General features: G+C 41.6%; 1 protein-coding gene across 1 annotated transcript in view; it reads right to left on the bottom strand.

The window, feature by feature from the left end:
• The window catches only part of LOC118376093 (RNA-binding motif, single-stranded-interacting protein 2-like), a 47983-nt gene extending 32796 nt beyond the window's left edge, over window positions 1–15187 (bottom strand). The window contains exons 1-2 of the mRNA XM_052484961.1: window positions 15044–15187; window positions 1907–2079 (exon numbers count right to left, since the gene is read on the bottom strand). Of these exons, the coding sequence (XP_052340921.1) occupies window positions 1907–2079; window positions 15044–15115 (245 nt within the window). The 5' untranslated portion in view covers window positions 15116–15187. The remainder of the gene's footprint in view (window positions 1–1906; window positions 2080–15043) is intronic.
• Between the last annotated feature and the right edge of the window lie 3151 nt (window positions 15188–18338).

Raw genomic sequence — 18338 nt, 5'->3', positions numbered from 1 at the left:
TGTGAGCCATATCTTCCAGACAGCTGTAAAATAGCAGGCCTCACTCCCTTTCCTTCTCTCCTGCCCCAACTCTCTCTCTGAATTATTCCCTCCCTCTCTCTACTTCCCAACCTTTATCGCTCTCTCTCGCTCTCTCTCCCCACCCTTTCTTGTTCTCCTTTATTCACTCTCACCTCCCCCTCTCTCTCGCCTCCCTTGTGGCCTCCCCGCTCTCTCACCTCCCCTCTGTCACTCTCTCGCACCTCCCCCCTCTCTCTCTCTCTCTCGCCTCCCTCTCTTGCTTCCCCCCTCCCTCTCGCTCACCTCCCCCACTCCCACCTCCCCTCTGTCTGTCTCTCGCTCTCTCTTTCCCATCCTTTCTCGCTCTTCTTCATTCTCTCTCGCCTCCCCATCTCATATATATATATAAATATCTCACTTTCCATTCATTCTCCCCTCCACCCTCTTTCCTTCCCTCTCTCTCTCCTTCCTTCCATCTCTCTCCTCTCAATGTCTTTCTCTCTCTCTTTCCACCATTTTGTTTCTCACCAGGCTCCAGTTTTCAGAAGCCAGCTCATTCATCTTCACCCAACGGTTCCTTTCCTCTGTTTCCCTGAATATCTAACAAACACAGACCAAGTGACTCTGGCATTCTGTTCTTGTTATCACTGTTGTGTGTATAATGCATATTGATATATCAAGGTAAAGCACATGTTTGACTGCAGTCATGTGGGTTTTATTATTCAGAGATACCAACCAGTCCAACCACTGGAAGCTTAGTGAGCCCATTCCCTGGTGATGGCAGGACCATCATACAGAGAGTAAGCACCAGGGAGAATAGCTAGCAGATGTCTGTGTCCAGTTGCAGGTGGTTCCTTTTCATTTAGAAAAATGCTCAGTTATAAAAAATGTATAAATGTTTTGCTCCATGAAGGAATCCAAAGATGTGTACGTGGCTATCTTGTCTATTTCATCATGGCGGCACACACATCATTGGATTCCTTCATGGAGCAAAACATGTATTTATTTTAATAACGGAGCATTTTCCAAATTCAAACGAACCTCCTGCAACTGGTCACAGACATTTTAGAAGATACAATCTTCATTCTCGATTCTCGGCCAAACATGTATCACCAAATTAATTAATTGTCTGGGCTACACCAAACAGTACCTATCCTGTAACAGTTAGACCTGCAGCACATCAGCCCATTACAATCTACTAACTACAGGGAGAGAGACAACATGCTTAGTAAGCTCTCTGTTGGAAAGTCTCCCCTCAATTCAAGCCATTCACAGATGCTAACTACCTTTAGCGCCTATTGACGATAGTATCTTCTGGCTGGGGAGTTTTGTTAAGAGCCTTTTCGCACTTTCTGAACTTTCAAACGCATCACTTGCGGTATGGTTTTGGAAACATAAGGAACGTATCTTTCATATCAGTGAGAAATGATTTCCAAAAAACAAAACACCTGTGTGTAAACAGAAGACCGATGCAGGCCACAAACATGTTGTCACTGAAAAATACTGTCGGCTGCAACTGTGTTAAAACCAGTTAAAACAGTCTACAGTATGTGTAGATTTTGCATTTGTGAAATTATTTTGATGTGAAATTAAAGTAGAGGGGTTTATGTTTGTAGAACCGTGCCACAATTGAGAAGGGATTCATGTTTAGATGGAGTATTTGTCTGTTTTGGCTTCCAGAGACAATTGGCCTCTAAACAGAACATGTAAGGCCCTTGGACAATACGAAGTGGTGCCACTCTGAAAGGTTTGAGGTTGCAACCCAAGCTCCTGTTGATCTTTCCACAGACCACAGACTTGTGCACCCACTTCTTGCTCTTTTCAGCTTAAGCATTATTTCAGGCCCCCATAGATTTATTGTGAGGTGTTGTGTGGTGGAAGAGTAGTTTGTTGATGAGCTACTCACGGCTGACACAGTTTGGCCAGGTCCTGATCTGTGGTTCCCGGGTGGAGGCCGCGGATGTAGAGGTTAGTTTTGCTCAGCTGCTCTCCACTGAGGCTGCCGCTACTACTGCTGCTGGTGGTGGTGTGGTTGGGGCTGGGTGGAGCCATCTGGTGGCTGGAGGACACATACGTCGGCTGGGGCAAGACAGAGACAGGATATGACATCAACAACATGATATGATGACATTGGGTAGTAGCTGGACAGCATGTTACGGGAGATTTGGTTCTGGGTGAGATTAGATATCTGGTGGTAATGTAATAGGGGAGTTTGGTAAAACAAATTTGCGTGTAGAGTAGGCTAACCTTGCTTGAGTTGAGATTTTATGCCTACAGGCTTTAGCTCAGAAGGCTAAGATGGGCATGAGACACAGATTTAAATGCCAAACTGTCACAGTGCAATCCTACAATCCTCTACAGTCCACCATCCTGAAAAGGCACAACCATTAGATCAAATCAGTGCTGTTATCAGTCAACTCTCCAGGGGCCTCATTTATCAATATTGCATAGAATCTATTTAAAAATACTACTTATGAATGGAATTAGAATGGTCGTACACATAGAAAGTGTAATTTATCAAACAATCCTACGAGCGTCATACACACACCGCTAGGAGATAATCATTGGTAAATACCAATTGTTCTCAGCCTCAATTCTTGTGCACGACCTTTGCTGTTTGCATTTCGAAACACCCCTAACTATCCATATACTGTATGGTCAAAATCATCTCTTTAAAACCTGTGGGGAATATGACTACCGGCTCTCACAGTCTACATCAGAATTAGATGTTCATCCATTTATTTCAAATGTCAAATTTTGAAGTTATTCTACACGTTAAATTTGGAAGAGTTTAAGTTCAGGCTTTAACTCCAAATTCTTAAGGTTAGGCATTAACTCTAAATGGTTAAGATAAGTGTTAAGGTTTGGAATAGGCTTATAAGAAAAATATCAAAAACAGCTTTGTATTGCAGGAATTGAACTTGCAACCTTTGGAATCAGGGGCAGATGCTTACGCCCATCCCGGTCCACAAAACTGACACCAACATGAAGGTAACAGCGCTCACTATTGCTTCTAGTGGGCGGTTTCCACGTCATGGCCTGACATCCGTAGACATGGATGGACGTTGAATACTGACTTGTATCACAGGTGACGTGGCTGGAATATACAATGTTGTGTCATGAAATACAATGGCGCTAAGAGAGGAAAAACAGTTTCAGAGACTGAAGTAGACGTGCTAGTGTCAGAGATTGAGTACAACCAAAAGGTTATATTTGTCTCACTCAGTTGTGGCCTGACCGGTAAAAAACATAGCTACAAAGAGAGGACCATTAGGACAACTAAAGATGCTTTAGCAATGGCAAAGTATACTTAAAACGGGTAGGTAACACTCATCCACTCTCAACAGCTCCCTCCTGTAGGAGTATAGGCCAACATTGCTGTTCTGCAGATTGATTGACTTGGGCATTCCACCTGGTCACCACATTCAGCAGTGTCTTTTGTACATCACATAACCTATCACCTACACATTAAGTGTAGAGTCCTATTCTGTTCACATAGTTGAAGTCGTTTTGGAATGTTGATTTTATGGCAACGTGGGGGCCATTTGTATTTGGGAACCCATTGATGGCATCATGAAACCCCTGTTGTTCAATGGTGTATGGAAATTGTATGTGCTACTCTTCGTTTTGCTGATTTTTACATTTATTTTAACTCAGTTAAGGACAAATTCTTATTTACAATGACGGCCTACTCTGGCCAAACCTGGGCCAATTGGGCGCTGCCCTATGGGACTCCCAATCACACCCGGCGTGATCCAGCCTGAATTAGAACCAGGTACTATAGTGAAGCCTCTTGCACTGAGATGTAGTGCCTTAAAACGCTGCACCACTCTGGAGCTGATGATTGCGTCCAAAATTTTGGTTTATTGAGGGCTGTGAGATGCCGATGGACAAGCTCCCACTGAAACGTGCCAGTTGCCAAAAACCAGAGGGTGGATAGGACTTGGATGTGCACCGGAATGGCATGTGTTCACCTTTTTAAAGTAAGTCTTAAAGCTGCAATATGCAACTTTTTTTCGGGCGACCCGACAAAATCTTATAAGATTGGTTTTGGGAAACAATATCTGATGAGCCAATCTGTACTTTCTGCAAAAAAAAGTCCCACCTGTCTCTAAAAAAGCGTTCTCTGTGAAATGCAGCATGTGCCAAATCTAACAACAGAGCAAGATCAGACATCTCATTCGATTTCTCATTATCTCAGACTTTTGTGGTCAGATTATATAGCAGGTCAATATGTTGCATCAATTCACAATGGAAATACAATGAACTGATTTGGTCAGATTATATAGCAGGTCAATATGTTGCATCAATTCACAATGGAAATACAATGAACTGAAACATTCTTATATATTATTGCTCTCACAATTTCACACATTTTCAATATATACAGTATTTTCCCCATTCTACTCTTGCAGTTCCCTTATTTCACCACTTGACACTGTGTGTACGCATAGTCATGTCTGTGTGTAAATTTACCACACTCTCAAGCAAACGTTCATCTTGATAAACCTCACACTTTGCGTGGAAATGATCCCACGCATGGTTTACACATAGATTTGTGTCTACGCATGATTGATGAATGAGGCCACAGGCTTCTCATGGCCCCATTGAGTGTAGCCTAATTTACACAAATCAATGAAGAAAACAATTAGCAAAAAGGCAACATTTCAAAATGGTACGCTACAGATCTGGGGTCAGGGCTGACAAATCAATAGCAATTTGCTTAGGGTGGTAGGTAGCCTAGCAGTTAAGAGTGTTGGGCCACTAATCAAATGATCATTAGTTCGAATACCTGATCTGACATGGTGAAACATATGTCAACGTGCTCTTGAACAAGGCACTTAACCCTAATTTGCTCCAGGGGCGCCATACTACTATGGCTGACCCTGTAAAACAACACCTATCATACTACTATGGCTGACCCTGTAAAACAACACCTATCATACTACTATGGCTGACCCTGTAAAACAACACCTATCATACTACTATGGCTGACCCTGTAAAACAACACCTATCATACTACTATGGCTGACCCTGTAAAACAACACCTATCATACTACTATGGCTGACCCTGTAAAACAACACCTATCATACTACTATGGCTGACCCTGTAAAACAACACCTATCATACTACTATGGCTGACCCTGTAAAACAACACCTATCATACTACTATGGCTGACCCTGTAAAACAACACCTATCATACTACTATGGCTGACCCTGTAAAACAACACCTATCATACTACTATGGCTGACCCTGTAAAACAACACCTATCATACTACTATGGCTGACCCTGTAAAACAACACCTATCATACTACTATGGCTGACCCTGTAAAACAACACCTATCATACTACTATGGCTGACCCTGTAAAACAACACCTATCATACTACTATGGCTGACCCTGTAAAACAACACCTATCATACTACTATGGCTGACCCTGTAAAACAACACCTATCATACTACTATGGCTGACCCTGTAAAACAACACCTATCATACTACTATGGCTGACCCTGTAAAACAACACCTATCATACTACTATGGCTGACCCTGTAAAACAACACCTATCATACTACTATGGCTGACCCTGTAAAACAACACCTATCATACTACTATGGCTGACCCTGTAAAACAACACCTATCATACTACTATGGCTGACCCTGTAAAACAACACCTATCATACTACTATGGCTGACCCTGTAAAACAACACCTATCATACTACTATGGCTGACCCTGTAAAACAACACCTATCATACTACTATGGCTGACCCTGTAAAACAACACCTATCATACTACTATGGCTGACCCTGTAAAACAACACCTATCATACTACTATGGCTGACCTTGTAAAACAACACATTTCACTGCACCTATCTGGTGTATGTGACAATAAAACAGTTTTTGTAATCTAACTACACTGCCTGCTAGATAGGCTTTCAGTGTACTTAAATGTCTGCTAGATAGGCTTTCAGTGTACTTAAATGTCTGCTAGATAGGCTTTCAGTGGACTTAAATGTCTGCTAGATAGGCTTTCAGTGTACTTAAATGTCTGCTTGATAGGCTTTGAGTGGACTTAAATGTCTGCTAGATAGGCTTTCAGTGTACTTAAATGTCTGCTAGATAGGCTTTCAGTGGACTTAAATGTCTGCTAGATAGGCTTTCAGTGTACTTAAATGTCTGCTAGATAGGCTTTCAGTGTACTTAAATGTCTGCTCGATAGGCTTTCAGTGTACTTAAATGTCTGCTAGATAGGCTTTCAGTGTACTTAAATGTCTGCTAGATAGGCTTTCAGTGTACTTAAATGTCTGCTAGATAGGCTTTCAGTGTACTTAAATGTCTGCTAGATAGATAGGCTTTCAGTGTACTTAAATGTCTGCTCGATAGGCTTTCAGTGTACTTAAATGTCTGCTAGATAGGCTTTCAGTGTACTTAAATGTCTGCTCGATAGGCTTTCAGTGGACTTAAATGTCTGCTAGATAGGCTTTCAGTGTACTTAAATGTCTGCTAGATAGGCTTTCAGTGTACTTAAATGTCTGCTCGATAGGCTTTCAGTGTACTTAAATGTCTGCTCGATAGGCTTTCAGTGTACTTAAATGTATCAATATCAATACTGAGCTAACCGTGCTTTGGAGTGGAAATCAGTTACTGTTCCAACCAATGACAGGCCCCTGTGAATCAATGCTGTCAATTTGGTGGAAAAAGAGATTGCACATACAGTGGGGCAAAAAGTTATTTAGTCAGCCATCAATTGTGCAAGTTCTCCTACTTAAAAAGATGAGAGAGGCCTGTAATTGTCATCATAGGTACACTTCAACTATGACAGACAAAATGAGAAGGAAAAAAAATCCAGAAAAATCACATTGTAGGATTTTTAATGAATTTATTTGCAAATTATGGTGAAAAATACACTTTTGTTATTGACCAAATACTTATCTCAATCCTTTGTAATATATCCTTTGTTGGCGATGACAGAGGTCAAACGTTTTCTGTAAGTCTTCACAAGGTTTTCACACACTGTTGCTGGTATTTTGGCCCATTCCTGCATGCAGATCTCTTCTAGAGCAGTGATGTTTTGGGGCTGTTGCTGGGCAACACGGTCTTTCAACTCCCTCCAAAGATTTTCAATGGGGTTGAGAGCTGGAGACTGGCTAGGCCACTCCAGGACCTTGAAATGCTTCTTACGAAGCCACTCCTTCGTTGCCCGGGCGGTGTGTTTGGGATCATTGTCATGCTGAAAGACCCAGCCACGTTTCATCTTCAATGACCTTGATGATGGAAGGAGGTTTTCACTCAAAATCTCACGATACATGGCCCCATTAATTCTTTCCTTTACATGGATCAGTCGTCCCGGTCCCTTTGCAGAAAAACAGCCCCAAACCATGATGTTTCCACCCCCATGCTTCACAGCAGGTATGGTGTTCTTTGGATGCCACCCCTGCATTCTTTGTCTTCCAAACACGACGAGTGACTTAAATGTAATGTAATGTAAATGAGTTGAGTTTTTACCAAAAAGTTATATTTTGGTTTCATCTGACCATATGATATTCTCCCAATCTTCTTCTGGATCATCCAAATGCTCTCTTGCAAACTTCAGACAGGCCTAGACATGTACTGGCTTAAGCAGGGGGACACGTCTGGCACTGCAGGATTTGAGTCCCTGGCGGCGTAGTGTGTTACTGATGGTAGGCTTTGTTACTTTGATCCCAGCTCTCTGCAGGTCATTCACTAGGTCCCCCCGTGTACTGGGATTTTTGCTCACCGTTCTTGTGATCATTTTGACCCCACGGGGTGAGATCTTGTGTGGAGCCCCAGATCGAGGGAGATTATCAGTGGTCTTGTATGTCTTCCATTTCCTAATAATTGCTCCCACAGTTGATTTCTTCAAACCAAGCTGCTTACCTATTGCAGATTCAGTCTTCCCAGCCTGGTGCAGGTCTACAATTTTGTTTCTGGTGTCCTTTGACAGCTCTTTGGTCTTGGCCATAGTGGAGTTTGGAGTGTGACTGTTTGAGGTTGTGGACAGGTGTCTTTTATACTGATAACAAGTTCAAACAGGTGCCATTAATACAGGTAACGAGTGGAGGACAGAGGAGCCTCTTAATGAAGAAGTTACAGGTCTGTGAGAGTCAGAAATCTTGCTTGTTTGTAGGTGACCAAATACTTATTTTCCACCATAATTTGCAAATAAATTCATTAAAAATCCTACAATGTGATTTTCTGGAATTTTTTTCTCATGTTGTCTGTCATAGTTGAAGTGTACCTATGATGAAAATTACAGGCCTCTCTCATCTTTTTAAGTGGGAAAATTTGCACAATTGGTGGCTGACTAAATACTTTTTTGCCCCACTGTATATACACTACATGGCCAAAAGTATTGTATTAGATACAGTAGAAGGTGAAAGCAAGCAGTGTGTCTCAAAATGGATGAAGCTCAGTTAGCCTAATGAGCTTCATTCCAGCCCTCTGTAGTCACCTCCCACTCTGTTAATAACCCCCAGATCCACTCTGTTCCAGTGTTGACCTTGTGGTGTCCAACTAGCTGGGACCGTTGTTTCCTTTGCTCGTGATTGGTGACCTGCTCTAATGAAACAATTCCTCCTCTTTCCCCTCCTCCTCCTCCTCTCTCTCAAACAACTTACATCCTTCCCCAAACCACTGTTCTTGTCACACCCCGATCTGTTTCATCTGTCCTTGTGATTGTCTCCACCCCCTCCAGGTGTCGCTTGTTTTCCCCAGTGTATTTATCTCTGTGTTTCCTGTCTCTCTGTGCCAGTGTATTTATCCCTGTGTTTCCTGTCTCTCTGGGCCAGTGTATTTATCCCTGTGTTTCCTGTCTCTCTGGGCCAGTGTATTTATCCCTGTGTTTCCTGTCTCTCTGGGCCAGTGTATTTATCCCTGTGTTTCCTGTCTCTCTGGGCCAGTGTATTTATCCTGTCTTTCTACTCCTCTACCTTTCTGTCTTCGCTCAGTTTTGTATTCAACATGGCCTTCAAAACATCCAGCAGCACCGAGCCTTGAACCCCTCCATAAATCAGAGGAGTTTTACCACCCCTTCATTTATCACTGTTACTCTCACAGAGCCCCTTCTTTCACCATGCCCATTCTAAACCTCTAATCTGCCTCTCTTCAGCATCAATAGTAAGCAGTGCATTGTTTGTTTCCTACAATCACAACCTCTTCCTGTCTGGAGACCCTATCAGGAGGGATGCAGCTGCCTGGGTACTGGGTAGATAGGATCTGTACATGGCTGGTGAATGGGAGCTGGGACTGGGGATGGCTATAGAATCTATATGATACTGGATGGAGATGTATGGAGCCTGGTGGTGGACAGGAATTGTATGTTTAATAGTTATATAATCTGTTTGCTGGAAGGAGCCTAAGCCTAGATGAGGCCTGTCTGGATCTGTCTGTTGGTTGGATGATGGGGCTGGATAGATGGGCCTGGGCCTGCCTATAGGATTTGTGTGATGCTTGACAGAGGATGGAGCCTGGGCTTGGTGCTGAATAGAGCTGTGTGCTGCTGGATGAGGCCTGTCTGGATGGGGCTGGATGGATGGGTGTGGGCCATTGAGACCTGTCTGCATCTATGTGTTGCTGGAGGAAGCCTGTCTGGATGGATGGGGCTGGATGGATGGGCGTGGGCCATTGAGACCTGTCTGGATCTATGTGTTGCTGGAGGAAGCCTGTCTGGATGGATGGGCGTGGGCCATTGAGACCTGTCTGGATCTATGTGTTGCTGGAGGAAGCCTGTCTGGAAGGATGGGGCTGGACGGATGGGTGTGGGCCATTGAGGCCTGTCTGGATCTATGTGTTGCTGGAGGAAGCCTGTCTGGATGGATGGGCGTGGGCCATTGAGGCCTGTCTGGATCTATGTGTTGCTGGAGGAAGCCTGTCTGGATGGATGGGCGTGGGCCATTGAGGCCTGTCTAATTGGAGATGTGAGCTGGTTAGCGGAAGGCGCTAATCCCTCTCATGTGCTCTCCGGTCAGAAGGTACTGACTCATTAAGGCTGCTCTACTATGCTATGTTCATTCTGAGAAAAGGAAGATGGCAGAGAATCAGATGGATCCATACCCACTAGGCTCCCACCTGCCCCAACCCTGCCTGTTGCCTGCCTGCTTGCTATCTGCTACCTGCTACCTGCCTGCCTGCCTGCCAGTTACAGGTATTATCTTCTGACACACAGTACAGCAGGGCTCCCATGAAAAAGAGATAAACAATCCTGACCTGGCATGTGCCTGTGTCCACAATGTACAGTATGTAACTGTACGGCTGCACATGATGGAGTTTTGCTCACACAACTCGCACATGAGGTGAAGCTCAAAAGTAGTGGTCCTTCTGTAGCTCAGTTGGTAGAGCATGGCGCTTGTAACGCCAGGGTAGTGGGTTCGATTCCCGGGACCACCCATAAGTAGAATGTATGCACACATGACTGTAAGTCGCTTTGGATAAAAGCGTCTGCTAAATGGCATATATTATTATATTATATTAGTCTTCTCGATTCCTCGAATCCACTCTCCTTGCCTCCTTCTCAAAGCTTCATAGGGAAGCAAGGAAAGCCTTTGAGAAGAAGATCCAAGGAGTGAAACGATCCTAGTGTCATTTATACTCAGTTCTCAATAAAACACACTTTCTAAATCTGTCAACATTTGGCACAAATAAATCAAACATTGCACATCTATTCAATTTCTCCAAAAAGTACTCAATTGTTTTATCTTAGACTTCTATCTGAAAAGGCAAAGGGTTACCTGCTTGGCACAAGTGATTTTCAGAGGCACTGTACAAAATATAATGTTTCTGAAAATACACAAGCTCTCTATTTGCTGCCTGGTACTGTATTCTGCTACAGTGTGCAGAAAAGGTTTTGGGAAAAACAAAAGATGGTGGAAAAATAGCAATGGCAGCCTTCTGATACTTCTACTGCAACCTGCAACCTCACCAACAAGTTAGAGACAACTGGTGAGGCTTCATTCTTCTCTCCCTTTCTAAGTCAATATAGTTCTACATTCAAAAGTGCAAAAAACCTAAACCAGCAAACTGTTGTTTTAGATATGCAAAAAAGACATTGAAGAAAGACATTGAAAGACACTGAAGAAAGAGGAACACCCAGGGTTTGAGAAAAGGGGTTAACTTCAGTCTGTACAGAGAAAGGAAATATTTGCTGGCTCCCTTGTCCATGGGAACCTCAACCACTGACAGCCAAAGAAGTCAAGGTATGTAAAACAGAGTGTGGAAAAAGAAGAAAATGGGAGAAGAGAGAAGGGGAAGGGATTGGTGTGTAATCAAAAGCAGGAGAAAGAAAGATAAAAAATCTGTGAATTCTTCTCTTTGCTGGACCCTTTTTTCTCGTAGTAAAAAGACACAGAGCAGAGTTTACCACTTGACGTTGGTTTTACAAGTTTTCCCTCAGTAACTTTTGAGCTCTCACAATGAGACTAAACGTTTTCCTGGCAAAAAAAGGCTTGAGTTTGCAAAAGCAGAGTAACAGACACCCCTTCTATCCTGAAATGAGCACATTGTTTGAAACCAGAGTGAGCGTCCCAAATGGCACCCTACTTCCCATGTAGTGCACTGCTTTTGACCAAGGCCCATAGCACTCTGGTCAAAAGTAGTGCACTATAGGGAATAGAGTGCCATTTGGGACATAAACAGAATTCCATGAATTCCAGGTCATTAATCTGAGCAATCTGAATTCCTGCCAACCATGAGGCAGGGAAAGGAATAACACAGCCCGGGAGGAGGGAGCTAGTGTTATGTTTCACGAAAGTTAAACACTACCTAGGCCTGTTTCAGCAATGTTCAGAAACAAGTGACAGGTGAAAACATCAGGCTGAAAACTAGGATCACAAAAAAGTTAATTCTAATTCTGAATTGTACAATTACCTGTGGAAAAATATATGCTTTATAGTTTGTTCATTAAAATTCCCTTAATACCTCACCGTCTAACACCCCATATTCAACTTCAGCATTATATTCTGTTCTTTGGATGTTCCATAGCAAAATCATCAGAGTACATCTTTAAAGTGGCAATCAGCAGATGAAACGATAACAAAGCGTCTTCCCCACCACTATTTCTGTAAAAAGATGCCGATGAGGCTGGAGAAATGTAACCACCGTCAAATTCATGGACAGACAGAGCTATGGATGCAAGGACTGACCATCCATGATATCAAAAGGATAGTTTAAACCATGTTTTGAGGCTATACAGTGTTTGTTTACATTTACTTGGTTTACAAACATTGGAGTAAAACAAGCTTACATTTTGTTCTGATGGGGTACGACAGTTGAATTAAGCTCATGAGGCATTTATACTTCAACAATCAATGGGTATATATAATTAATTTATAAGTCAAGAATTGGATGTAGCACCTGCAGATTGCACTTTTAAATGGTTAATTTTAAAATAAAATACATCTTATCAACTACCAATCAACATCATTATCATTACAAACTGCTTCAGCTGTTGCAAATATGTTACATAATATCCCATCAGCGTTTTAAATTGAACTATTTCAGTAGGCTACAGTATTTACAGCTGTGCACTAGCATTTTACATTCAGACAACTCTAATGTGGATGCAACATTAGATAATTATAGGTTACTAATGCCAATAGTAGATCTATATACACTACCGGTCAAACGTTTTAGAACACCTACTCATTCAAGGGTTTTTCTTTATTTTTACTAATTTTTATATTGTAGAAAATTAGTGAAGACATCAACACTATGAAATAACACATATGGAATCATGTAGTAACCAAAAAAAGGTTAAACAAATCCAAATATATTTTATATTTGAAATTCTTCAAATAGCCACCCTTTGCCTTGATGACAGCTTTGCACACTCTTGGCATTCTCTCAACCAGCTTCATGAAGTAGTCACCTGGAATGCATTACAATTAACAGGTGTGCCTTGTTAAAGGTTAATTTGTGGAATTTCTTTCCTTCTGAATGCATTTGAGCCAATCAGTTGTGTTGTGACAAGGTAGGGCTATTTGGTGAAAGACCAAGTCCATATTATGGCAAGAACAGCTCAGATAAGCAAAGAGAAATGACAGTCCATCATTACTTTAAGACATGAAGGTCAATCAATACGGAAAATGTAAAGAACTTAGAAAGTTTCTTCAAGTGCAGACACAAAAACCATCAAGAGCCATGATGAAACTGGCTCTCATGAGGACCGCCACAGGAATGGAAGTCCCAGACGTACCTCTGCTCCAGAGGATAAGTTCATTAGAGTTACCAGCCTCAGAAATAGAAAGCCTCAGAAATAAGCCCAAATAAATGCTTCAAGAGTTCAAGTAACAGACACATCTCAACATCAACTGTTCAGAGGAGACTGTGTGAATCAGGCCTTCATCATCAAATTGCTGCAAAGAAACGACTACTGAAGGACACCAATAAGAAGAAGAGACTTGCTTGGACCAAGAAACACGAGCAATGGACATTAGACCGGTGGAAATGTGTCCTTTGGTCTGGAGTCCAAATGAGAGATTTTTCGTTCCAACCGCCAATCTAAAATATATTTTGATTTGTTTAACACTCTTTTGCTTAGTACATGATTCCATGTGTGTTATTTCATAGTTTTGATGTCTTCACTATTATTCTACAATGTAGAAAATAGTAAAAATAAAGAAAAACCCTTGAATGAGTAGGTGTTCTAAAACTTTTGACCAGTAGTGTATATTGATTCAAAAATATAAATGCAATGCGTAAAGTTTTGTTTCCATGTTTCATTAACTGAAATTAAAGACCCCAGAAATGTTCCATACACACAAAAAGCTTATTTCTCTCAAATTTTGTGCACAAATTTGTTTACTTCTCTGTTAGTGAGCATTTTTCCTTTGCCAAGATAATACATCCACCTGACAGGTGTTGCATATCAAGAAGCTGATTAAACAGCATGATCATTACACAGTTGCACCTTGTGCTGGGGACAATAAAAGGCCACTCTAAAATGTGCAGTTTTGTCACCCAGCACAATGCCACAGATGTCTCAAATTTTGAGGGAGCGTGCAATCGGCATGCTGATTGCAGGAATGTCCACCAGAGCTGTTGCCAGAGAATAGTATGTTAATTTCTCTACCATAAGCCACCTCCGATGTCGTTTAAGAGAATTTGGCATTACATACAACCGGTCTCACAACCGCAGACCACTTGTAACCACGCCAGCCCAGGACCTCCACATCCGGCTTCTTCATCTGCGGGATCATCTGAGACCAGCCACCCGGACAGCTGATGAAACTGTGCCCCTACCCAGTCATGTGAAATCCATAGATTATGGCCTAATGAATGTATTTCAATTGGCTGATTTCCTCATATGAACTGTAACTCAGTAAAATCATCGAAATTGTTGAATGTTGCGTTTATAAATGACTTAAATGTAATGTAATGTATATTTTTGTTCGGTATATATTCAGCATTTCTATATCTGTAAGAGTAACTGTTTTATATTAGGAAAACAAAGCCAACGTTCCCAGCCATTTCAAGGGGTGGGGCAAATATTTACGCGTAAAGAAAGCTATTATATTTGGTTAACTTACGTTGCGATCTTTTCAAAGAGAGACCTTATTCTCATCAATATGTAAAACTGATTTGACACATCCAACAATTGGTCGTTGGGTTTACAATTAGCCTTCTGTATTAAACCCGAGAATGAGCGCAAAATGATCTCTGGGATATTCGCAGCGCAAATTTAATCCGTGCATTGACTTTCTCTGTGCCTATGGATAAAGAGAGGAAGAACACTAACGTTCGGATCGCCCCCGACGCATAGACTATAATTAATTAATTATACCACTATTCTATTCTAATATCTTTCCCCAATCTTATTTGGAGGATAGAAAACAGTTCAAAACAATGTTAAATCTACAAAATAGACTACAGTTAATTTATATATGGTCCACTTTCAAGGACACTGCAGTTTATAGCCGAGCAACCTAACTGCCAAAGCCGATCCAGGAATGATAGCGGCATATACTATACACTACCATTGGCATAACATTCAAATGCAGTAAATAGAATACAGTATCGCTTTACCTTTTTACTAAATCTGCTGGTATAGCCGTTGTATGGGTTGAATCCTGTCCTTGGCGGCACAGAGAGCAGCATTTTTACAGCACTATGTCCGGAGCGGAGAGCACGGCCAAGCAGGCAGTCATCAGCTGACGTCAGCCAAGGAAATTCAGATTGGAAACTGACTGGGGTTGTGATTTGAGTGGCGCTCTCCCAGCTCTCAGCCATTGGTGTAGCGTCAGCCTATGTATATGTGCGTTGAAGAGCGCGCTTTTCTGTCTTCCCTTTTCCATGTATGGCTATTTAGTAAACCTGGACACCAACAGACAGATAACATGTAGGCTTTAGACGTAATGACTTTTTAATGTTCCTGTTAAGTATAAATGTCTGTACACACATTTCACTTTCATTGGTATTGTATAAAGGCTTTTATAGTCCTCAACAAGAGTATACACTATAAATACATATCATTAAATGATATCTAACATTTGGACTAAAAGTCTAATAGGCCTATAGGTTACTAATATTGACCATGGCTGATATTTTACCAAAGGTGCAAGGCATTACACCATCACTATAAAGTATGGCAGTGGGTCATGAATGATCTCTAAACCTTATGTCATGTTCAGGACACTGATGTATTTGGATGGCTCTTATAATTATGTAATGACAGTGTTTTTATAATCAACTGCAAGTCGCTTGGCAACACAGTCAGTCCCTCAACCCTCTCTCTGCCTTGGCTCCTTGTGTATCTACCCTGATTAGCCCTCAAGGGTGCACAACATGCGTATGCAAGTGTTCACTTTCATCTACATAGTAGTATGAGTGTGAATAGAACAGAACAGAATCAAATCAAATAGAATAACTCGATTTTTTTCCAGAGAGAACTTTGGTTGCGGCATTCGGATTAGATAGTAAACACATAACAGCACAATGAATTAATTCACATGACAGATTCAACTACAAATGTTCTTTCAGATACTGAAATACACCGCAACAAATGACAGTTAAAAACTCCTTTAAAGGCCAGTTTAGGCCAGTTTGGACTAGGCAGAACACAGAAATAGGCTCCCATTTTCTCATTGACATATTAGGAAAAGTGGGATTTCACCCAGATTTCATCATAGTGTCTAGTCAGACAGAGTAGAAGCAGAGCAGAATGTATAATAAATGTGTTGCGTCTGTAACGTTCAGATTTCATCATAGTGTCTAGTCAGACAGAGTAGAAGCAGAGCAGAATGTATAATAAATGTGATGTGTCTGTAACGTTCAGATTTCATCATAGTGTCTAGTCAGACAGAGTAGAAGCAGAGCAGAATGTATAATAAATGTGTTGCGTCTGTAACGTTCAGATTTCATCATAGTGTCTAGTCAGACAGAGTAGAAGCAGAGCAGAATGTATAATAAATGTGTTGCGTCTGTAACGTTCAGATTTCATCATAGTGTCTAGTCAGACAGAGTAGAAGCAGAGCAGAATGTATAATAAATGTGTTGCGTCTGTAACGTTCAGATTTCATCATAGTGTCTAGTCAGACAGAGTAGAAGCAGAGCAGAATGTATAATAAATGTGTTGCGTCTGTAACGTTCAGATTTCATCATAGTGTCTAGTCAGACAGAGTAGAAGCAGAGCAGAATGTATAATAAATGTGTTGCGTCTGTAACGTTGAGATTTCATCATAGTGTCTAGTCAGACAGAGTAGAAGCAGAGCAGAATGTATAATAAATGTGTTGCGTCTGTAACGTTCAGATTTCATCATAGTGTCTAGTCAGACAGAGTAGAAGCAGAGCAGAATGTATAATAAATGTGTTGCGTCTGTAACGTTCAGATTTCATCATAGTGTCTAGTCAGACAGAGTAGAAGCAGAGCAGAATGTATAATAAATGTGTTGCGTCTGTAACGTTCAGATTTCATCATAGTGTCTAGTCAGACAGAGTAGAAGCAGAGCAGAATGTATAATAAATGTGTTGCGTCTGTAACGTTCAGATTTCATCATAGTGTCTAGTCAGACAGAGTAGAAGCAGAGCAGAATGTATAATAAATGTGATGCGTCTGTAACGTTCAGATTTCATCATAGTGTCTAGTCAGACAGAGTAGAAGCAGAGCAGAATGTATAATAAATGTGATGCGTCTGTAACGTTCAGATTTCATCATAGTGTCTAGTCAGACAGAGTAGAAGCAGAGCAGAATGTATAATAAATGTGATGCGTCTGTAACGTTCAGATTTCATCATAGTGTCTAGTCAGACAGAGTAGAAGCAGAGCAGAATGTATAATAAATGTGTTGTGTCTGTAACGTTCCAGGACAGTGGGAGTAAAGTCACTTATACCAAGTCAAGGAAATGTTGTTACCGGATGGGTGCAGGAGCATTGCAATTTGATCTGAGTTATAGTTTGGACTTGAATGAACACAGAAATATTGAGCATATTTTAGAGGATATTGTTTTATTTTCATGGGGGGACATGTAGGCAATAACAATTGTAAGCAGACTAATGTATGTACCTACATTGTTATTACCACAGACAATATAACAATGTTCGACATCCATGGTTGTTAAATTGTAACTACCGGCAACCATGTAAATACACAGGTTTTTGACACCTGTTGTGAGCTGAAGAGGGGCCCGAACTGTAGGTTTGGACACTTGTTGTGAAGTGAGGCCAGAACTGTAGGTTTGGACACTTGTTGTAAAGTGAGGCCAAAACTGTAGGTTTGGACACTTGTTGTAAAGTGGGACCAGAACTGTAGGTTTGGACACTTGTTGTAAAGTGAGGCCAGAACTGTAGGTTTGGACACTTGTTGTAAAGTGGGACCAGAACTGTAGGTTTGGACACTTGTTGTAAAGTGAGGCCAAAACTGTAGGTTTGGACACTTGTTGTAAAGTGGGACCAGAACTGTAGGTTTGGACACTTGTTGTAAAGTGAGACCAGAACTGTAGGTTTGGACACTTGTTGTAAAGTGAGGCCAGAACTGTAGGTTTGGACACTTGTTGTAAAGTGGGACCAGAACTGTAGGTTTGGACACTTGTTGTAAAGTGAGGCCAGAACTGTAGGTTTGGACACTTGTTGTAAAGTGGGACCAGAACTGTAGGTTTGGACACTTGTTGTAAAGTGAGACCAGAACTGTAGGTTTGGACACTTGTTGTAAAGTGGGGCCAGAACTGTAGGTTTGGACACTTGTTGTAAAGTGAGGCCAGAACTGTAGGTTTGGACACTTGTTGTAAAGTGGGCCAAAACTGTAGGTTTGGACACTTGTTGTAAAGTGAGGACCAGAACTGTAGGTTTGGACACTTGTTGTAAAGTGAGGCCAGAACTGTAGGTT

The sequence above is a fragment of the Oncorhynchus keta genome, chromosome 28 (genome assembly GCF_023373465.1).
Source record: "Oncorhynchus keta strain PuntledgeMale-10-30-2019 chromosome 28, Oket_V2, whole genome shotgun sequence".
Taxonomy (NCBI): Eukaryota; Metazoa; Chordata; class Actinopteri; order Salmoniformes; family Salmonidae; genus Oncorhynchus; species Oncorhynchus keta.
Note: the sequence above shows the minus strand (reverse complement) of the source record. Positions and strands in the feature narration are given on the sequence as shown.